At 54.0% G+C, this 22,180-nt stretch overlaps 2 protein-coding genes and 1 pseudogene across 2 annotated transcripts in view; 1 reads left to right on the top strand and 2 right to left on the bottom strand.

The window, feature by feature from the left end:
- PPM1G (protein phosphatase, Mg2+/Mn2+ dependent 1G) overlaps nt 1-14,597 on the top strand; it is a 24,414-nt gene extending 9,817 nt beyond the window's left edge. The window contains exons 3-11 of the mRNA XM_008633237.2: nt 4,076-4,147; nt 8,647-8,732; nt 9,057-9,189; nt 10,515-10,984; nt 11,407-11,544; nt 12,306-12,540; nt 13,194-13,323; nt 13,464-13,566; nt 13,919-14,597. Of these exons, the coding sequence (XP_008631459.2) occupies nt 4,076-4,147; nt 8,647-8,732; nt 9,057-9,189; nt 10,515-10,984; nt 11,407-11,544; nt 12,306-12,540; nt 13,194-13,323; nt 13,464-13,566; nt 13,919-14,113 (1,562 nt within the window). The 3' untranslated portion in view covers nt 14,114-14,597. The remainder of the gene's footprint in view (nt 1-4,075; nt 4,148-8,646; nt 8,733-9,056; nt 9,190-10,514; nt 10,985-11,406; nt 11,545-12,305; nt 12,541-13,193; nt 13,324-13,463; nt 13,567-13,918) is intronic.
- Nucleotides 14,598-15,799: 1,202 nt separating this feature from the next.
- LOC108446623 lies at nt 15,800-17,077 on the bottom strand (annotated as a pseudogene).
- Nucleotides 17,078-17,363: 286 nt separating this feature from the next.
- Nucleotides 17,364-22,180, bottom strand: part of LOC103615218 (E3 ubiquitin-protein ligase RNF19B) — a 9,442-nt gene continuing 4,625 nt past the window's right edge. Inside the window, 9 exon segments of the mRNA XM_017733688.1 lie at nt 17,364-17,732; nt 17,870-17,945; nt 17,948-18,049; nt 18,140-18,274; nt 18,388-18,502; nt 18,924-19,086; nt 19,414-19,564; nt 19,855-20,045; nt 20,457-21,923. Of these exon segments, the coding sequence (XP_017589177.1) occupies nt 17,573-17,732; nt 17,870-17,945; nt 17,948-18,049; nt 18,140-18,274; nt 18,388-18,502; nt 18,924-19,086; nt 19,414-19,564; nt 19,855-20,045; nt 20,457-20,905 (1,542 nt within the window). The 5' untranslated portion in view covers nt 20,906-21,923 and the 3' untranslated portion in view covers nt 17,364-17,572.

Raw genomic sequence — 22,180 nt, 5'->3', positions numbered from 1 at the left:
ACAGGCCCCGACGGCGCCAAATAGCGAGGAGGTCCGGGAGCTCTCGGTCACCCCCTCCCTCCCGAGGCCGAGAGGGGCATTTTGCCTCTCCCGGTGCCGCCCCAGCCTTTCCCGAATTCCACACGGCAGCCGCGTGTTCCGGCTCGTGCGGGGAGAGTCCCCCAGTGTCGTGGGGGACACGTGCGGTTGGATAAATCCCTGCGAGAAATGAGGAATTCGGGGTATAAAGCGAAGGAAGGAGCGTTTGGTGCTTGGGGTGAAGTCGTGAGTGAAAGCAAGTGGGAAATTATCAGGGAAAATGCCTGGTTTTCTCCTCTGAAGTGTCGGTGTCTTGCTGTGCTTCCTCCTTGTTTTTATTTATTTATAGGAAAATTCGTAGGAAGAATTCTTATGTCTTCTCTGTCTCCTTTTGCCAGTCCCGGCTTTGCTGGGCTCGTTGTGGGCAGATGAGCTACCACCAGACCCACACGTGGCTGAGGATCCAGGTGTTTGCCCGCATTCCCCTAGTGCAGGAGGCTGCAGGAACTGCTCTTAAAGCTCTTGGTTGGTGTGAGGGCAGTGTGGGGCTGCTGGCCCTGCAGCTCTGTGAACTTCAGACCCTCTGTGAGTACTAGTAATGTGCTGGTTTGTTTTCCCTTCTAGGCAGCCAGCAAACAGCTGAATTCAGTAAGGATTAATCCTTGTTGCTGCAGCCACCACAGATACATCTCTCAGTGTCTGGTTCGTAGCCCTGTGGCTGGTTTGGTGAAATTGTCCCATTCAGGCTGTCAGATGTTGAATTTTTGCTGGTATGGATTTGTGAGCCATTTTGCCAGACACTTCACCACTTCTTGGAGTGGGACAGCAGTTGTACAGGTGACAAACTAGTGACAAGAGGTGTTTCCTCCTTTCTCTGTGTAAAACCCTGGGCTCTGGTTCTTGGGGTAGAAGAGGCAGAATTGGTGCTTGTGTTCCTGAGATACGCTCAGAGTATGTGTGTGCCGATCTGGCTGACAGTATCTGAGCTGGTCCTTCCCAGTGACACATGGAGGGGGGAACTGATGGCACAGGGACACTCCTGGAGCACCGAGTGTAATCTCAAAGGCGATTAACGTGTGTGTAAGTGGCTAAATGCAGGCATGGCTCTGGCATCCCTTTGCACAGAGCTGGGATGTGTTAAAGAGCCAGGCTGCGGTGAGGGAGAGCAGAATGGCCCTGATTTATAGTGCTGGTGGGCTCACTCAGCCCTCCCACAGTTGGGACATGGCTCTAACCTCACTCACTTGAGGGCTGTCACTGGTACCTTTGCAGAGGCTGGACGAGGCCCAAAGCTGCAGATGTGGGTTCTGCACTACCCAACATCTCTGGCTTATCCCTACTGGCAGAGGCAGCACTGAGGCCATCAGTGTGGACATGATTTAGTTGAGTTATCCCAAGAAACAAGCAGATGGCAGGAGCTGAACCTGCTGCAGATTGCTTCTGAGAGCCTGATGGAGAGCACACAGCTGAGCAGTCCATTTTCTTACATTCCAGTGCTCTGTGTTCTGCTCTGTCTTGTCTTGTTTTGTTTTTTCATTTTCTTCACATTCAATTGCACTTTCACCCTTCTGCAAGGCTTGGAGAAAGTTCTGAGCAAATGTTTGTGCTTAATGCTGTAGTTCTGTGTGTGTTGGTGAAGCCAGTCAGAGTTTGCACGTGGTAAGACACAGGTATTTTGGGTGTAACAGAGCTTTTTGTCACCTTGTACTTGGGTTTTAGGAGCCTTCCAGTGAGGTGGATGTACAGGGCTCTGAAGAAATATTGTGACTTAGTCCAGAGAGGTTGCTTTGGGAGTAAAGAAATGTTTGGGGCAGATGAGGGACCCAAAGGATAAGGATACAAAAAAAAAATTGTATTAGGTACTAGAAGCAACAAAGAAAAGGGCTGAAGTCAGTTTTATGGTCCGGAGGAGTACTCTGGGATATAGCAGGAGGCACAGGATGTGGTTGGATGGGGCTTCTCCAAACTCTTTGCTCCTGTTTTGGCTGTACCCCCACAGTGAGACACCAACAGCCCAGTTTGCAGCTTCATTCCTCTCCCAGGCTCAGAATAAAAGCCCTTGCTTCAAAATATGGAGATTTGTTAAATTAACTCTCAGGTTAATTTATTAATTTGCCTACTCATTTCAACTGAATTGGATGTTTGATATTTCAGACGCACTGTTTTTCACCACTGTTACAGTAACCACTCAGGTGACTGGGGAGAGTGAGGGATCCCAGAAGGTTGGATAGCAGGGAGCGGACTTTTGGAACCTTTGTGAACTCTTTCAGCGCACAGCATCCCAGTCACTGAGAGGACAGTCACTGCAACTCACTGGCCAGGGCTGGGGGCTGCGCTGGAGGCTGGTAACTGGCAGCACATGGTAGCTTCGCTGCTCTGCTCGTGGCATTGGCAATGCCAAGACCTGGCTTTGCCCTGTGTGCAGAGCCACCAGCACTTGTGCTTGGAGCAGGGCAGAGCAAGCCCCATGCACAGTGTGGGAGCTGAGCCCTCCCACCTGCATGTGCCAGTTGTGCCCATCTGCCCCCTTGGGATCGGGGCTCAGTGAGGGGACAGATCAGGACAGGCTGCAGTGGGGGCTCAGCAAGGGCAATACAGACCATTTTTGGTGCCAGTGCTGGGTTTTCTCCACAGTAGCATTTGCATCTCCTTAATTACACTCCTGTTTGGTCAGGACAGACTTATCCCAGTTACTGTATTGATGGTTCACTGTCTCACTGGCTTCTGTGAATGCTCAGAAAAGTGAGCACTAAAATGCTGCTTCTTGGTTTATCCCTGTTTTCATTTGCTCTCTCTAGTGAGGGCTGGGGAAATTTCCTGCATTACCATTCAGTCATTACTCGTTTTGAACTCAGATGGTCACTTGCCTGTTCAGAAGCTCTTTTCATCCCAGTGCCAGCAGTTTCATTACAATGAGTGCTGCAGAAACCCAGAACCTCTCTGTTCCTGTTTTCCTAAGCAAGGAATAAAGTTCTCTTCCACAAGATGCTGGAACTCTGGAGAGCAAAGAGACCTTATCCAAGGAACCTTAAAAAAAAAAAAAGCAGTAGAGCTCAGTGGTTGCTCGGCTGTGATCTAGTTCCGTGTGTGTATAAATTTTGGAATATTGTTGGCAGCATGGACACATCCAGATATTTGAACCTGCTGTCTTGGAGTAAGCACAGTGTTTTGGGGCAATTGTAGCACGTTTAAGGTGACGAACCACAGAAAAGATCACATTGTTGAACATATCACAGGATACATGTTCTTCCTGAACACAGGTGTGTGGGATGTGTCAGGTGGTGAGGTGATGAGTGAAGGTTAGACTTGAAGGAATGTCAGGAGGTTAGCTGAGCCAGGGGAGGGGCTTAGGAGAAAGGTTCAGCCTGGCCATCTGTTCAGGCTCTGCATTGCAATAGCCAAGGTGGGTTTGCCTGCCCAGAGAGGAAGGAGTTTAGGCTCTTGGCTGTAAAATCATGGGGGCACCTTCCTCAAAGCTGGCTGTTCCACAGAGACCTTATGGAGAGAACGCTGTGCAGCGTACATGGCTTGTGTTATTGACCTTTGTGTTTTGTCCAGAGATGGGAATGGAGCTAGGGAAGGGTCTGGAGCACGAGTCTGATGAGGAGTGGCTGAGAGAATTCGGGAGGGCTCAGCCTTGAGAAAAGGAGGATCAGGGGGACCTTCTCCCTCTCTACAACTCCTTGACAGGAGAGTGCAGCCAGGTGGGGGTCACGCTTGTCTCCCAGGAAACAAAGGATGGGAGAAGAGGAAACAGCCTTAAGCTGTGCCAGGGCAGGTGCAGGTTGACTATTGTGAGCAATTTCTTCATGGAAAGGTTTGTCCAGCCTTGGCACAGGGCATGTGGGGGCATGGGACAGCAGTTTGGGTTGGCAGTGCTGGGGCAATGGTTGGACTCAGTGGTGTCAAAGGGCTTTTTCAAGGGTTGGCAGTGCTGGGGCAATGGTTGGACTCAGTGGTCTCAAAGCGCTTTTCCAACCCAAACAAATCCATGGTTCTATGATTTTCTGTGGGTCTAATGCAATCCCTGTCATTCCAGACCTTTGCTCTCTCTTTCAGGATGCCCACAACTGCATTCCCGAGCTGGACAGTGAAACAGCCATGTTCTCTGTCTACGATGGACATGGAGGTAACTGCGTCCGCTTTGCTCTGTCCTGTCCTTCGGTGTGACCCCTCTGGGCTGTCCATGGCTGCTGGGGCATCCATCTCTTGTTAGGAATTCTGCTCTTTGATGGGAAGCATTTTGTTTGATAGATACCATCAAGAGAGGTTCTGAACCTCTTAGGGGTCCTAGAAGGAAGGTCAGGGTTTGATCTGAAATTGAAATCAGATTTGTATTCCATTTTTTGTACCTTTTGAGAATGACTGTTTTTGTGGTGGATAAGCTGGGCAGGAGAGTCACAGAAGAAAAAGTGGTAAGAAAAATCACCTGAGATTGACTCTAGGCAGTGTGTTCTGGTGGTTGCCCAAGGAAAGACTGAAAATCAAAACAGGCAGATCCATTCCCCAGGTAAGGGCTCCTTAAACTGGAGATTGCAGCCATTCCATCCTGGAGACGTGCTGGAGTCTTCTGGATGAACTACCTCTTCGTGAATTCACCCAATTGCATTTTAAGAAGGTTTCTATGTTTGGTGATTGTTTGCACTGTGCATTTTGCATTGAATCATTATTTGAAACAGATATGGTTAAATCTGCCGCCTGATCACTTCACTGCAGTATCCATGACACAAGGAATAATCACTCTGGTAGTACTTTTCACTTTTACTATTTTGGACTCCATGTCTTTTTTTCCAGTCAGAGGAGCCCTAGGCTTGTCTCTGCTTGTATGACTGAATATTGCTATTACATATTATTGCTAATATTATTACAGAATTTCCTCTGCCAGTATCATGTAAGAGCTCAAGATCCTGCTGTTAAATCTTGCAAATTATTTTAATTTTGATCATCCTGAGTGATCCATCATGCTTTACTGACCTCTTTTCCTGCTAATTTATGTAGATGTTGAACAACATAGGTTTTCAAGGAGCTCTCCCAGTGGCCATTCTCCATTCTGAAAACTGCTCCTATCCAACCTCCCTGCTTTTCTTGTGGCAGCTTAGTATGGAAAACATTTGATGATTTATTTGAAAGCTCTTTGAAAATCTGTGTAGAGTAGATTAACTGAACTGCCTGTTTCCTCCTGTTCATTGGCTTTATAACACAGGGGCCAGTTTGTGACTGTCACTGCTGCGAATATATCAAGTAGCTCTTCCAAAGATGTTGTCTCAGTCTGAAGAATGTATTTCATGTTCTGAAATTATTTTTTTCCTGAACTTCTTCTTAGAGTGTGCAGATACCCATGTGGAACAGTCACTGATGTCCTGAAGGGTATCTTTGAGAACGTGGGGATGATGGGTTGGTGCTGAGAGGCAGAGAATGACAAGGAAATGGGATGTAGGGGTCAGGAGCTACTCACCTCGGGAACTGTTTGTATGTGTCAGGCAAAAATATAGATAAGGAGCATCTACCAAAAATAGGTCAAGAATGACTAGTATCAAACCATCTATTCTCCTCTGAGCTCAATGTGTTGGTTTCTCTGCTGCCAAGGTCTTACTCCACGGGTTTTAGAGAGACTTTGGACACTCATGACATTCCTGTTAGTGTAGGACATGAAGTATTGTGTTTAGGATTCTTAAATACAGTAGGGAAGATTCAAGGTAGACATTAGGGAAAGGCAAGGAATGGCAAAGCACTGGCGTGAGTTTCTAACTCATATTTTAAATTTCTAGTGATTGAATCTCTACAGCTCTTCCTAGACAAACCGTATCAGGAAGGGTGTGGATATAGTTGAATCTGATTTAGACTAACAGCTTTTGCCCATCCCTACTATCGTGTGATTTCATTAATGCATTAATTCTTCAGTTTGAAACAATTTCTCAGGTCTCTCCCATGCAAGAGTAAGGTTTTGGGTGGGAACCTTGCTAAGCTTTATTAGCTGCCAGTGTAAAAACTGAATTTAGCTTCTCTTCTGTACCTTGCTCATCTCTCAGCCTGAAACTCTCCAGTAAGCTTCCTGCTCCAGATAAGTTGGGAAAAGTTATTACTGTGTTATTTGAAAAAGGGTGAGTTTGGGGGTTCTTTTACATATTAGTATTTTCTATTTCATTCATTAGTTTTTCTCTTATGTTTCCCCCTTGTGGACAAGCCTTCCAGTACTTGAAAGATGCTGCTGGGCCAGTTTTTTGCCTTCCCCAGCTTCTTTTTTATGTGCTCTGGCCTTCTCTGCCCCCAGATTCTGGAGAATGATATTTGGGCACTCTGCCCCTTGAGGCAGGGGGGGTGTGTTTGATCAGTCTCTATTGCTGTCTACTTGTGCTTTAGCCTTTCTTTTAATAATGCGTCTTCATTGACATGTATCTTGCATTGCTTGTCTGTCTTGAGGTTTATTTCTCTCTGTTATTTTCTTTTTCACTGTTTTTTAAAAATTATTATTACTGTTATTGTTTTAAACTTCTCTCAACTCAAGGGTTTCTTGCCTTTTACTCTTCCAATCCACTCCCCGATTCCACGAGAGGTGGGCAAGGGGCTGGGTGGTGCTTAGTTGCCATCTGGGGTTAAATCACCACAGTCCTTTCTTGGCACCCACCATGGGGCTGGAAGGGTTGGAGCTAGTAATGGATAGACCAGAGCATGTTAGAGGGGATTTGTATCTGTTAACAGCTGCAGGTCACAATGGTGGCTCAGGTGTTCCCAAGAGCAGTTTACCTGACCCACACCATACTCTTTTTTGTGCTGTACCTGTTAAAGGCTGGTGTTGGGTCCTGCTGTTTGCTGGGCTCTGCAGTGATTAGTGGTGTTTGACTGAGAGATCTGTTACTCCAACACTGACCTTGAGCCTCATCTGCCATTTGGGCTCTGCACTGAGGCCATCACTATCCTTCAGGTTCCATCTCATGGAGACAACAATTTTTCGTCTTCCCCCAAGAGGTTTTTTTTGGAGAAAACACAGAATGGTCAAGGCCTCACAACTCTCACAGGCAAGACTTGCTTCCTAATATCCCATCTAACACTGCCCTCTGTCAATGTGGAGCCATTCCTCCTTGTCCTGTCACTCTAGGCCCTTATCACAGGTCCTCTCCAGTGTTCCCAGGTCAGACCCAGTCTCTTTGTTCCCTGGATCTGTACCATGGAATGCTTTGCAGCACTCTGTAGCAGCAGCCATTTTGCTGTTTCTGTTCTCTCTCAATGACCACTTGATCCCTTCTCTGCAGGTACATTGGAAAAGTCCCTTGTCTGCTCTTTCTGTCTTTCTCCCAAATCTCCCTACTTCTCCACTTCCCACTGCATTCCCTTTGCTGAACTGTTGGCTGGCTGCTGCTTTCCCCTCTCTTCCCTTGCTTCCCCATTCCTTCACAGAGCTTTGCTCCTGCCTGCACAACTCTTCGCCATGCCCAGCTGCCCGCACAGTTTCTGTTGGGCTCGGAGGAGGGCAGGGAAGTTGGGATGTGCAGCAGGAAGATCAGGAGTTGTGTGGCTGGTCCATCCTGTGAAAAACCCTCCTGTGTGAAAATGGTCCTGTAGCCCAAAGGAAAGGAGCCCACATGGCTCTGGTTGTACCGACAGCCACAGGAAAGCCCCAGGTGCAGGTAGGCTCTGGAATGCTGTGCCCAGCCACCCACACTGCAACTTCTTTGTACTATGACAGGGAATGACTGGTCCAACACAGCCTCAAGATGTTTCTGGACCCTGCAGTGGGTCCCTCCACCTGCCTGCAGCTTGCCCTGTTCCTCTCCCTCTTTCTGTGCAGTCATTTCATTTGTTTATCAGTTTCTGGTTCTAATTTTTCTTCTTCATGAGGTGTGAGCCACGTTCCTGTGTCCTACAACTCACACTACTCTTTCTGGCCCTGTTCAAGATAAACTACAGAAATGCATCATCCCTCACTATTTACTCTTCCTTCTCTCTTAATAGCATCTTCAGGTTCTAAACAAATCCCTCCCATGCCCTATTCCATACCTGACACTGTTACTTAGCAAGCTGGGGGAGTTTCTGGCTTTTAAAAATCTATCAGCTGCTCTAGGATGAGCACTTGAGTTGTTTCTCAGTCCTGGTTATCCCCTGTGCTCTCAGCACAGTGTTCTGGCTGCTGTTTATCTTGCTGTGCTCTTTCCTGTACCAAGGTGACTGCCCTGTCTCCTGAAAGGTTCATCTAAATCTCTGGGATCTCATTGCCATTAGTCTGGAACACACACTAGAACACAGAACACTTTTTGTGCTCACTGCATGTTAGTAATGCTCCAAGAAAGTCTACAGTGAGCAAAAGCTTCCCTTCTGCTTTCACTGACATGTGAAATTAAAGATTTCCAGGTAGGCTGGACCTAAAGAGTCAGCCTAAATGTCATTCTGGGCCTGAGCTCCCTCTCGGGAAGCTCCCAGCATTGGCCAAACCTGCTGGTCTGGAGCTCTTTGAGGTTTGCCGGGGCCATCTGCACATCCTACTGGGAAGGTGTGAGCGGGATCCCCAGACTCAGCTGCTGTGTCACCATTCTGTGACACAGCTCTGGTTTCTGTCCCAGGATTTACCTTGGGAATTCAGCAGGTTCTGTCTGGAAGGATCAGCCTCTTTAAATAGTTTTTCCTCTTTTTCAGGAGAAGAAGTTGCCCTGTATTGTGCCAAGTACCTGCCTGAGATCATCAAAGACCAGAAGGCCTACAAAGAAGGCAAACTGCAAAAGGTAAGGAGCCAACTCTGCCCTGGACTAAGTGCCACCAGAGAGGAAAGCCCTTGTGTTGGGTGTGGGTTGTCCAGGGAGGTGATGGAGTCTCCATTCTTGGAGCTGTTCAGAATCTGTCTGGGCATAGTCCTGGGCAGCTGACTCTGGGTGTCCCTGCTGGAGCAGGGGGTCAGATCAGGAGAACCCTGTAAGGCCCTGCCAGCTGCAGCCATGCTGTGATTTGTTATGGTGTGCAAGCTGGAAGAAACTGGATTGCACAGTATGGTTGGCAGGCATCCCGTAGGGAAGGGGCAGCTGCTCACTCATGTCTGTGTTCACACACAGGCCCTGGAAGATGCATTCTTGGCCATTGATGCCAAGCTCACCACAGAGGAGGTGATTAAGGAGCTCTCTCAAATGGCTGGGCGGCCACAGGACGATGAAGATGAGAAGGAGAAAGTTGCTGATGAAGATGATGGTAAGTCAGATGCCACTGAACAGACAAGGCTGCAGCTGCAGGACAGGGACGTAGAGCAGAAGGGTCAGGTCTCCTTAGGCACAAAGTTTTCTGTCCCAGTTTCTCAGTTAAATTTTGGCCAAGTTGAGCTTCTGCCCCTTAGTATTGTCCATGGCTTTGGGCTGGTGCTAGGAAAACCCTTATCCATTTGGGAGCCTAATGCTATGGATAACAAAACAGCCTGTCACCATTTTCTATAGAACTTCCTCCATGGTTTGCAGGGTTCCAGGATGTGTCAGGAACTCTGAGCTGGGCTCAGTTGTGGAAGGGAAATGATGTGTGCAGTGCTCAGCTCTCTGTGGCTGGTGGCAGCCACCAGCTGCAGGTAGGATTGAAGCAGATCTCAGTCTCTTCAATTCTTCTTCCCACAAAGAAGCAAGTGTTCACCAGCAAGTGGTTGCCAGCCCAGGAAGTGTTTCCTGGGGTGGAATGCTGTGCTGCTCTCACTGAGTACCTTGTGACCAGCCTTGAGGCAGATGCAAGGTGATCCTGTCACTTTGAACAATATGTCAGTCTGAAAATGCTGAATTTGTTGGTTGTTTTTCTCCAGGTGACAGGGACGAAGTGGGTGGGTGGTTGGTTGGGTTTTCTTTCTTCCTGTTCTGTATTTTCAGGAGCATGTTTTCCTTTTGGGGTTAAATAGCAAAGCAAACTATCAGTAGGGACGCAGTGGTCTTTGGCTCACGGTCATTGTGGAAAGGCATCCCACTTTCTGTCTAGTCCCATTTGGGAGATGCCCAAAGCTGTGCTCTCACCTGTTGAACCTGTCAAAATGATGGTTGGTGGGGATCCCTGAGGTATTTCAAGCCCGTGGAGCAGCTGCTCTCTTGTTCCCAGCTGCAGCATTAGTGACCAAACCTGCACATGGAAGTGGTGACTCTGCTTCCCTGTGGCTCCCAAGGAGCCTGTGCTTGGGAAAGTGAGGCTCTGCCCCCCAGCCACACACCTGATGTGAACACTGTGCTACCACCAGCCCTTACACCTGATGTAAACACTCTGTGTTGCTCTCAGCTGGCCAGGGAGCACTGGGTTTGGGGCGATGGGGGCACTGGCAGGCTGCACTGTGGTCAAAACTGTGGCCCTGCTGTTCCCATTCTGCTCACCTATAGCACCTGGGAGCTGTGGGAGGGCACAGGCCTGTCTGTGTGCTCAGAGTCAGTCTAGGGAGCACTGCTGGAACTCTGCCAGCAGCAGCCTCAGCTGGAGCAGCTCACCGCAGGACCCAGTGGGGCGGGTATCCTGCTCTCTGACCCTCTCTCATTGTCCCCTCCTTTTTCCATTTGCAGTGGATAATGAGGAAGCTGCTCTTCTGCACGAAGAAGCCACAATGACCATTGAGGAGCTTCTCACACGTTATGGACAAAACTGCACCAAGAACCTTAAAGCCAAGTCTGTAGCTGCAGCTGGGGATAACGCTGTGGAGGGGACAGGCAAGCAGCATGATGGGGAGTCAAATATGAATGGAGAGGCTGACCCAGGGGAGCTTCCCGACCACAAGGAGAGGAAGAACAGGAAGCCAGACGAAGAAATCACGGGTATTTCCTCCACCTCAGACAAAGCCAGCGCTGGAGGCAACAGCCCTGCTCTGCAGAAGCCTGAACTAGGCAAAGGTGACGAGGCCGTCACCTCTTCTACTGGGGAGGCCGGGCCCTCCTGCTCCTCTACGGGAAAGCCCCAGCGCACAACCAAATCCAAATTTTTTGAGGACAGTGAGGATGAGTCAGATGAGGTTGAGGAAGAGGAGGAAGACAGTGAGGTAGGAAACAGCACTGGCACAGAGTGGCCTTCTGGCTGGGCAGAATGCATTGCTTATGGTGGTACTTGAGACGAGCCTCTGGCTCATCCTAGGTGTGTTCCTAGGAGCAGGTGTTTCAGGCTGATCCTTTGAGGCCATCCCATGGGAATGTTTGGGATTGTTGAGCTAACCCCGAAGGACACACACTCATCCTGCAGCGGCCATAGCTGATAGCCCTTGGTCCTGCTGCATGCACCATCCCTTCATCCCCTGCTATAATGATACCAGCTGCTCTGGTTGTAGCCATCAAGTGTGGGGGACACCTGGCAGGTCACCTCACACCTCTGGGGGAACTGACCATTGGTCCCCAGGAAGGAGGGACCAGTGGGGGGACAGCACCAAGTGTCCTGTGTGACTCCTGTGGTATCTCTCCTTTCTTGTAGGAATGCAGTGAGGATGAGGATGGTTACAGCAGTGAAGAGGCAGAGAATGAAGATGATGAAGATGACACTGAAGAAGCAGAGGAGGATGAGGATGAAGAGGAAGAAATGTTGTTGCCCGGCATGGAGGGGAAAGAGGAGGTGTACACCCTGGTTTCGTGTTCTGCAGCTTAGTGTGGAGCCAGGGGCACTTGGGAGACTCAGCTAGGGGTTTTTCCTGTTCAGGTGGGGATAGAACACCCTGTGCCCTCGGCTGGGGCTGAGGGAGCTGCTGACAACATGGGTTTGTGCAAAAGCTGAGGGATGGGCCTGGACAGCAGGTTGAGATCAAAGAGGCTGAGCCTGCTGCTGGGTGTGGGGTGCTTGGAAAGCAGTGTGGGGGGAGAGCATGGGGCAGGAACAGGAGAGCTCTGCTGGCACCACTGCTCTGGAGCGCAGTATCACTCCTCACCAGGCCTGTAGCTCTTCAGCCCTTGACAGCGTAATCAGGCAGGCCAGGGACCCAGGAGGTCAGGTAAAAGGGACATGGCTTCCAAGGTGCCAATTTCTCCCTTTGGGGAGATGTCCTGACTTGAAGTGAGGATGTGCTCAAGCTGGGCTGGGGCTGGAATTAGCACATTAGAGTGGAGGGGACAGACATATGGAACACTAGAGAATCCTGACCCACTGAGCTGCATGAGACTGGGATGGAGGTGTTGCCTGACCCTGCCCTTCAGTGAACACACTCCTGGTGTTTCCCACTTCCCTCGGGCTTTCTCCATTGTTCCATGTGTGCTTATGGGGTGAGATGCAGCATCCTGGGCTCTGGGACACTGCTGGGGCTGTGCAGCTGGTGCTGGTTCCCTTAGGGATCTGACACGGAGACAGAGAAAGGAATCTCACCAAAATTCTGTCTCTTGCAGCCTGGCTCGGATAGCGGGACTACCGCTGTTGTGGCACTGATCCGGGGCAAGCAGCTGATTGTGGCCAATGCTGGGGACTCGCGCTGTGTCGTGTCGGAGGGTGGCAAGGCTGTCGACATGTCGTACGACCACAAGCCAGAGGATGAGGTGGAGCTGGCCAGGATAAAGAATGCTGGTGGCAAGGTCACCATGGATGGAAGGGTGAACGGCGGCCTCAACCTCTCCAGGGCCATTGGTAAGCAGGAGGAGAAGGATGCTGGCAGGCCTGGCCTTGGAGTGCTGGCCTCAGGACAGCCAAGCTGACAGCACTGCCAGCCACTGAGGTTACAGAACACTGGCATTCCCACCTGCTATTTTGTGGTGGCCCTGGAAGTCCCTTCATAGGATGATTCCTGATAAGCTGCTAGCCAGAGCTGAGGGCCAGTTTTCTCAAGTGAACTTTGAATCAGAAAAGGAACCCTGGAGTGTTTTGGATGGGAAGGGACCTTAAAGCTCAACCTCTTCCAGCCCCTGCCATGGGCAGGGACACCTTCATTAGAGCAGGTTGTCGCAGGCCCCATCCAGCCTGGCCTTGAACACTTCAGGGATGGGGCAGCCACAGCCTCTTCAGAGGTGACAGGTGCTCTGTGCTGTTGGGCCCAGGAGGTGGGGAAGGGGCACTCGGTTTGGAGTAAAGAGAGTCTGAGCTGGCCAAGGCCCCTCTTTCCTGGGCTTGCCAGAGCTTACATGTGGAACCTGCAGTGGTTCCTCTGCTCATGGCCACAGCCTGATCCAGATTGTGAGAGCACTCACTGATCCCACTGGGAATGCCCTGTGGCAAGGCAGTGCTGTTCACTGTTGAGGGCAGGCAGCACTGCCTGTGCCCAGACATCTTCCTCCCCACCACAGGGGATCACTTCTACAAGCGGAACAAGAACCTCCCTCCAGAAGAGCAGATGATCTCTGCCTTGCCTGACATCAAAGTGCTGACAATAAACGATGACCACGACTTCATGGTCATTGCCTGTGATGGAATCTGGTGAGTGGTGAGGCGGCCATTGTGCCTCTGGGGCATCACTGCTCAAGCCTTTCTCCAGAGCTGGGTGTGAGGAAGGCCTGTTGGGGACACTATGGCATGTGTGCTCCCTTTGCCTGCCTTTCTGACTCTCTGCTCTGCAGGAATGTGATGAGCAGCCAGGAAGTGGTGGATTTCATCCAGTCAAAGATCACCCAGAAGGATGAGAATGGAGTCCTGCGGCCACTCTCCTCAATTGTAGAAGAGGTAAGATTGGGAGCTCTGCTGTCCTTCCAGCAATGTGGTGTTTCTGTGTCCCAGCTCGGTGCCTGGCTCTGCCCTCCCGCTCCCTCAGATGGGTTCCCTGGGCACTCCAGCCAGTGTCTGACCTCAGGGGTGCTGTCCAGCCAAAGGAGTTTCTGCCCACATTCAGAAACCTGGGCCTGCCAAGGCTATCTCTGTCCCTTGTCCAGTGGGAACAGCATTTGATGAGACACTCCTGCAGAGGTCTGGCCTGGCAGCCCCTGAGCCACTGTCAGATGCCGGAATGGGCCCAGTGCCTCAGGGTGGTCCCAGTGTGTATCTGTTCTCTCTGCTGACTTGCCCTGTCCCTCCCCAGCTGCTGGATCAGTGCTTGGCTCCAGACACCTCAGGGGATGGCACCGGCTGCGATAACATGACCTGCATCATTATCAGCTTCAAACCCCGTAACACACACCCACCTGCTGAGAGTGGGAAGCGGAAACTGGGGGAGGCAGCAGCACCAGCGGAGGAGAACGGTGGGGACAGCACCAAGAAGGCCAAACTGGAGTAGCAGTGCCCACCTGGGGACTGGGCTGTGCTCACCAGACTCTCGTTTCTTACCCATGCTGAACTCAAGACTCCAAGTCTTGTCCTTTTTTTAGCCTTAGCAGAGGCCTTGTTTGTCCGTGTCCTGGTCGGGGGGTGGGGGCGGGTCTGGTTAGCAAGGGCATGTCGCACTGTTCATCCGTAACCATTCCAGAGAGGGAGCGAGGATGGAGCTGCGCCTGGGAGCGCTGCATCGCAGAGTCCGTGGTGAGGAGGAGGATGTCCCCCCCATTGTCTCCATGTGGTTGTTGCCATTTCTGTGCCTGTGAATTTCTGTTCAGAGGGAAGAACTTTTTCACTGTTGAGGTTTTTTTAATCTGCACCCAATTATTTAAGGCCCTTTCTGTTTTTATTTGTGAAACAATCTGGCGGTGGTGCTGCGGCCACCCCATGTTCAGTTGTACACTTTCAATCAATACTTTTTTCAAACTAAAAGACCAGAAAATACAGGTGTGGTCTTGGTCCTTGGTTCTTTCCTGGAGGGGGAGGTGAGGAAGGTGGGGTGGGGAGGAGAACATTTGTCCCTGTGGTCTTGGATCACAGCAAGGCTTTGGCCTGTGGCTCCCAGTTTCCCCAGGGTAGCTCTTCTGATGAGTCTCACACAGAGTAGATGTGAGTCTCTGGAAACAGTCTGTGTCTGCTGGAGGGATAGGGGTGCCAGTCATGCCCCTGAGCTCACCTGCCTACAGCACCCATAGAGCTGCACCTTCTGTCAAGGTGTGTCAAGAGGCAGCTCCTCCCTGATGCACGGCTCATACAAGGGCTGTCAATACCTGTGTCTGTTCCTGCAGGAGTGAAGTCCCTGAGCTGTAAAACACTGATGGAAGGGTGGGCTATACAGGTGGGCTCTCCCTGTGTAGCAGAAAGAGCCCATGCACCCGGCAAACCACTGGAAAAGAAGAGTACTCTGTAGTGATCCATTATTTCTTTTCTTTTTACACACAACTGGCCCCTTTTATGTCTGTTTCCCACATTTGTTCTTTCCCCCAGTCCCTCCTTCCCCCACAGCTTGGAGCTGTCCCACCTGCCCCAGGATTCCATGGGAGCCACAAGCTCTGTGGGCAGCAGACTGCATTGCTGCCAGGAGGGGTCTCTCACAGGCCCCCAGACCTCAGGCACCCCTGTCTCTGACCATCCTGGGGTCCCCGGGCACCCCTGTCTCTGACCATCCTGGGGTCCCCATGACAGCCAGGCCAGAGCCTCCACTGGCTCTGCAGGGGTGACCAGGGTGTCTCCCTTCACAGCCTCCAGGATCCTGTGCTCCTTCATGTTCTTGGTGAGCTGCCAGCACTGAACCTGCCAGGCAGCCACAGCAGAACCCCTGGATCTGTTCCCTGAGCAGCTGCAGCAAGGTAAGGCAAACACCTGCAGCTCTAAGGGCCTTTGCTGTGGCACACCACAGAGCATTTTGAGTAAAAATCAGCATGATAAAACATCATCAACAGAGCACACAGAAAATGGTCTAAACCCACTAACTGCTCAATACAGGTTACTAACGTGAGGTCACCACAAATCAGAGCCATTTTGTGGACTCCACAGAGGCTGGGGGAACTCCTGCATCACAAACCTTAATGACCAGGAACAAAGTTTAGAACCAAACCCTCTGGAGATGGATGCCTGGCAACAGGAATGGGGTGACAGCACATGGCAATTGAGACAAACTGGTTTTAATGCCACCAAGCAAAGCTGCCTCAGCACAGGCTCTCAGGGACTGCAGAAATAACTAATGCTTTAGGACTGCTTGTCCCTGTGCCTATTCATTGTGTTTATTCAAAATCTGGAGTCACCTTGGCCAGGACATTGAGAGCAGGGAGAAGCATGAGGTACTGAGCAGCCCCTTCCCAGAATGAGCCTGAGATACACCTACCTGGCAGCAAGTGGAAGATGCCCTGAGAACAAACCCACTTTTCCAAAGGAAAAAAGTCTTCCTGGGAGGCCTTCTCAGGCAGCCCCATTCCAGGGGAACACACCAGCTCACCCAGAGTTCGTAAGCATGGGAACAGCCTGGGCTGCAGCTGCAGCACTGGGGCTTGTTGGTGGCTCTGAAGCACCAGACTTGCACAGGGCTGCAGGACCCCAGCCTGGACACTCCAGAGACCAAAGCAGTTCAGGACTGGACAACCCACTGCAGAGCCACCAGACAGGATGGGGAGCTGAAGCTTGGGGCCACCAGGGAGGGGGATCAAAGGTAACAGGAGAGGCACCACCTCGGCTGGTGAAGGACAGACTGAACTGCAGAAGCTGAGACAATAGCCCAGGACCAGAAGGGTGGAGTTCATCTTCAGAAACAGAAGATGTGCAGTGCAAGGCACTGCCAAAGGCACAACCCCCTCACATGGGAATCCCAGAGCAGCTGGAAGAAGTTGTGCAGGTGAGCCAACTCACAAACCTCATCTCCTATGGAGACAGGCTGGGACAGCTGGGGATGTTCAGTCTGGAGAAGAGAAGGATCCAGGGAGACCTTCGAGTCACAGTGCCTAAAGCGGCTCCAAAAAAGCTGGAGGGACTTTGGACAAGGGCCTGGAGGGACAGGACAAGGGGAAATGGCTTCCCACTGCCAGAGAGCAGGGTTAGATGGGATAGTGGGAAGAAATTCTTCCCTGTGAGGATGCTGAGGCCCTGGCATAGGTTGCCCAGAGCAGCTGTGGCTGCCCCTGGATCCCTGGAAGTGTCCAAGGCCAGGTTGGACGAGGCCTGGAGCAACCTGGTCTAGTAGATGTCCCTGCCCATGGCAAGGGACAGCGATGAGTTTTAAGTTCTCTTCCACCCCAAATCCTTTACTCATTCTGTAACTGCCCAACTCTGAGCAGCAAAACACTCAGAAGCAGCTTTTTTTCCCCAGGACGCTGCAGTGGAGTCAGAGCAGCAAGGATCCCACTGCCTGAGACTATGCAACCCATCTGGCAATAGGTCCCCACCTACAGCCCATGGTGTTACCCCATGGTCCCTCCACATTGGCCTTGCTGCAGGATGGATCCCTTGCTGCAGGATGGATCAGCACTAGAGATCAGAGCTGGGGGGCTGCTGCCCTCCCCCAACCCTGCAGCCTGCTCTCGGGGCAGATCAGTTGGTACAGGCAGGGCAGAGGCCATGACAACCCCTGCATCACCTGCGTGGCCTCTTCCTCATGCAGGTGCAAATGCAATGCCTGTCGTCCACACCAATGGGCTGCCAGGGCTGTGCTGTCAGGGGAGTTTTGCCACAGGAGACAGAGGGACCCTCAGAAAGCAGCTTTATTTCCTAGTGGTGCCTCTGGGAAAGGGGCAGGCAGGGCTAGTGCAGGGTGCGGCAGTGCTGGGTGCAGTTGGCACCCACCCATGACCCAGCTCCCAGAGGCTGGGGATGCTGGCAGAGGGGGATTGGCTCTGCCACAGGAGGGCACAGGGCCTGTGTGTGTATCAAGGCTCTCCCCCTCACACCTCCATCACTCCACAGGGACACCCATGGAGCTGCCCCTGTCACTGGTGGCTCCCAGGGAGTCCCCAGAGAGGCTCTGCCCAGAGAGGGCACTGCTGAGGCTCTGCTGCCGGGCAGAATGCGGCACCGCTTCGACCGACACCTCCACCTCGATGGTAACACCTTCCCTGCAGACAGACACTGGCCTGAGGGCAGTAGCCCAAAGGGGGACATCACCCATCCCTGCCCACCACAGTGGGAGCGGGGGAGGCTGTTTGGAAGGGATGTGCCACTCCCCCAGCCCCCTCAGCACAGCCCTGCTCACCTGTCAGAGATGTCCTGGCCCTCACTCAGCATACTCCCCGCAAGGGCCACTGTGCGCCCCCTTCGGGCCCCTCTGGCCGTGGGTGCGGGCTGCGGCTGCTGCTGGGGAGGGAGGCAGCGGGGTCTGGAGCTCCATCCTCACCTGGTCTGGGGCTGGGCAGCACTGACCACAGCTCATTCACTGGGGAGAAAGAGAATGCTGTTCCCAGGGTCTGCTCCTTGCTGGAGCAGGAGGGCACAGGCCAGGGCCTGCCAGCAGTGTGGGACTCACCTTTGGCCAGGTTCTCCAGCTCCACCACGCCGAGGTCTCCAGGCGTGCGGCTGCCCCTGCAGCCCCAGCGGTTCCGGCACAGCGACAGCACCACAGTCCCGTACACGTAGGTGAGCATCAGGGGCACGCCAACACCTGTGGGCAGGCAAGTGGTCACTGCCCAGCCCCAGCCCTGGTGCCTCTAGTCCCAGACATCCCCCACAGCCACAGCCCCACTCCCCAACATGGGCAGTGCCCCCGGCACTCACCCACAGTCAGAGCTGTTATGATAGGGGACACAAAGAGAGAGAGGAGGACACTGCTGGTGACAGAGAGGCACTGCTGGCATCCAGATAGGCTGCTTCGCCGGCTCTGGCCCAGCACCTCAAGGAAAAGACAGAAAGGTGAAGGGCTCTTGAAGGGCTCTACAAAGACCTCGGCATAGCCCCAGGGACACAGCCTCTTCCCAGCCTGGCAGAGCTGCAGACACCCAGACACCCCTGCCTCTCCTCAGAGACAGGCAGACACAACAGCACTGCTGCCACAGCACAGGTGTTCCCGTAAAGCCCCCCCAGAACCCCTCCTCCTTTTGCCCACCCTGACCCCACTCCCCAGGCTGAGCACATCTGCACTGCTGGGGGCCAGCAGAAGGTCCTGGCAAGGAGGGACTGATCCCATCAGGGGTGGCACGGGGATGTGCTATGGGCAGTAGGGAGCACTGTGGGTCTGTCCAGGCCGAGGGCCATGGGCTGCCAGGCTCAGTGGAAAGCAGGACCACAGGGACTCCAGGACCGCCTGCCAGTACCTTCCTACCCATGTAGATGGGAATCCCAATGGTAATAACAGGGACAGCAACACCTGCGGCAAGGGAGATGACCATGGGCGCTCCCAGCACCATTCCCAGCTGCCACAGGATCCTCCGGGTCCGTGACCATGGCCTCTTCCCCCAGAAGGTGCAGCCAGAAGGGCTGTGGGGACAGAGTGGGGCTGAGCCAAGGCTTCTGTTGAGGGGCGGGCAGAGACCAGCACAGCCTGGTCCCATGCCAGGAGACACCCACAGGCCCACCGGAGATCAGGCAGCCAGGTTCCCCCAACCCTGAGCTCCAGCTGCCTCCTACGGGGTGCCAACAGCCGGCCCCAGCCCTGCCAGACCCAGTGGCACAGATCATCCTGCTCCCCCAGCCAACCCCAAACCTAGGGCAGGGCCTGGCTGCCCCCATCCCAGCCCCCACCTGCTGTCAGAGTCCCCAGCCCTGGCCCAGGAGAACCCCCAACCCCCATGGCCCTGCAGTGACCTCAGAAAGTGCACATCAGAGATCTCACGCAGGCAGAGCCAACAGAAGAGGCACCCGCAGACCGTGCAGTTCATGCGGTTGCAGCTCCCGTCATTGATCTTCATGATGAAGGCGCTGCAGCGAGGACAGACCTTGATGTCCTCAGCCTCAGCTGGGGGGAAATAAGACAGGATGGGGGAGCGGGACAGAATAGTGTGCACCCAGCCCCACATCCTGTCCCAGCCTGTCCCAAGCTCCTCCCATCCAACAGGTATCATGGCAGGAGCCGAGATCCCTCTACACACCCCAGCCCAGCTGGCACAGGGGCTATGAGACTGCAGCAGAGGCAGTCAGAGGGAACTCTGAGTCCTGGCTCCAGCAGCCCCATAGGCAGGAGGCACAGAGGCACACGACTGTGCCAAACCCCAGCCCTGGTGCTCCCACCCTGGGCTAGGGCCTCACCATGGGCCAACTCCTCCGGCTGGGCCAGCTGTGCTGTGGGGGTGGCCAGGCTGGGGACCGGTGGCACCGGTGCACAGGGGCCATCAGGGTGCCAGGGCTGCCGGCAGTGGTAGCAGAACTCGGTGCCACAGCCCTCACGCCCACAGGTGAGGCGGGGACATTCGGCACAGCCGTGGGCAAAGACAGCGTAGCTGTGGGGAGAAGGAGGTTGGAGCTGGTGGGATACAGCAGGGTGCCCCCTCCCAGCACAGCCAGGCAGGGCTGTGGCAGTCCCAGTCCTGCACCATGTTGGAGCCACAGCCCCGGCTCAGGAGAGCTGGGATACACCCTCACCAGCCCACCCTGTCCAGCACCCACAGCCCTGGGGCTCATAAACTATCTAGCACAGCCAAGGGCACCAGCCCTGGCAGACAGAGCTGCACAGGCTCTGCAGTCAGACCAGGACTGGACACTTCCCTGGGCACACCCAGCCCAACACGGGACCAAGTGATGAGGAACCTAGCCTGGGAAGGGCTCACAGGACACAGGCACACACTGCTGCTGTGGGGAGGGGGACCCATGCCCACCCCCCATTCCCATCTCTGTGCTGGGGCAGGTGGTACCTGCAGTCAGGTGCAGGGCACCAGCGGATGCCAGGATCAGCCACTAGCAACCGTCGCAGCAGGAACTCTTCGTACTTGTCACGGAGGGCGGGCTCGGGCAGGAGCCGGTGGACATCAGCGGGCTGGAGCGCCGCGGGGCAGTGTGGGCAGGACACTGGCACCCGGCTCTCGCTGACAGCGAGCCGCAAGTACTGCTCCAGGCAGGCCCAGCACGAGCGGTGGGTGCAGGAGGCCAGGCTGGGAAAGGCCTCGGGGGGCTGGGGCAGCAGGCACAGGGGACACTCCTCCAGCGCCTGGCCCTCACCCAGGGGCAGCACCACATGTGTCTCCTCAGGTTGCTCTGGCTCTGGCTCCAGTTCTGGTGGTGTCTCCCCGCTGACAGCCTGTGGCTTCCGCCTGAAGCAGCCCAGAAGCCGGCGGGGCCCAGGCACACGTGTGGGCCGGTCCATAGTGGCCCGTCAAGGTAGCCACCAGCTGCTGTTGGGCTACGGAGGGCAGCGGGGAGATGCTGGCCCTGGTGCAGCCCCCATGGCCCGGATCCTACCTGGGCCTCATCACAGGTAACAGCGGAACCATCCCCAGCTGCAGTCGGTGCCGCTCAGCCTGCAGAGGAACTGCTCCTGAGAGCAAGCCCGTGCCCCGGGAACAGGCCCTTGGCACCCACAGAAGCCCGACAGCACTCTGCCAAAAGGCCCCAAGCCTGTCCTGCCCCATCCTGTCTCCTTCAGCTCAGCATGACAAGTCCAGGACCACAGAACTCCCAAATCCCCAGGGTGGGGAAGACAGTGGCAACACCGTGACAACCAGCGCAGGCACAGGGCAGTGTGACACACACCCATCCCCATCCCAGGGCTTTGGGGTTGTCTTCCCCAGTGTGAGACACGGCTAAAGCACTTTTCACTGGAGTTTATTTGCCAAGGGACCCAAGACCCAGTTCATTCAGTGGCCAGGAGCCACGTGATTCCAGCAGTGAGGTAAATTTGCCCATTTTCCTTACTTAGAGCTTGCAAATCCACGGCCACACCACATTCCCTCCCCGTGGTTCTTCTCTCTCTACACCCCGAAGTTGCCCCCTGCCCTCCCCACCTCAACAGCACCTCAACAGCCTCCACAGCATTCCCATGTCAGCTCTGCCAGAGGCAGAAGCACTGGCACAAGAAGAGGCAGGAACCAGTGACACTCAGGTGAGACTGAGGAGTCCGAACGTACCTGCTCTGCTGGGCCGAGCACTGGGTGGCTCCGCATCCCCCCAGGGGGTACAGCACTTCCCAGGGGATACAGTGCTCCCCGGGGAGAGGGCAACTGCAGAGCTCAGGGAAACTGGGCTGAGACGGGGTTTACGTGGTGGTTGGACAGCGAGAGACGGCCAGGGCTGTACCTGTCAGCGGGGAATCATCGCTGGCAGCACGGGATGGCCACGGCTCCCCCGGGACGGCCACCGACCGACACATCCAGCGCCCTTGGGACCTGCAAAGGGACAGCAGGGATCCGTGAAGAGGCCGAGCCGCGGCCCACATAGCCAGGGCCGCCCGGACGCGGACCGGAGCCACCGGGAAAGCACAGCGGGTGATGCGGGTGGGGATCGGGCACAACGCTGGGATACGGCTGGGCTGCACTTCCGCACCGACCACCTTCAGGACCGGCCAGAGCACGGCGTGACCGGGCAGCCAGCGGCCCTTAGGCCCAGCGGGCGAGACGCACAGCCCTGGGTGTACCCGGTCTGA

The sequence above is a fragment of the Corvus brachyrhynchos genome, unplaced genomic scaffold, assembly GCF_000691975.1.
Source record: "Corvus brachyrhynchos isolate BGI_N302 unplaced genomic scaffold, ASM69197v1 scaffold25, whole genome shotgun sequence".
NCBI classification, from domain to species: Eukaryota; Metazoa; Chordata; class Aves; order Passeriformes; family Corvidae; genus Corvus; species Corvus brachyrhynchos.
The sequence above is the reverse complement of the archived record's forward strand: the minus strand, read 5'-3'. Positions and strand labels throughout refer to the sequence as shown.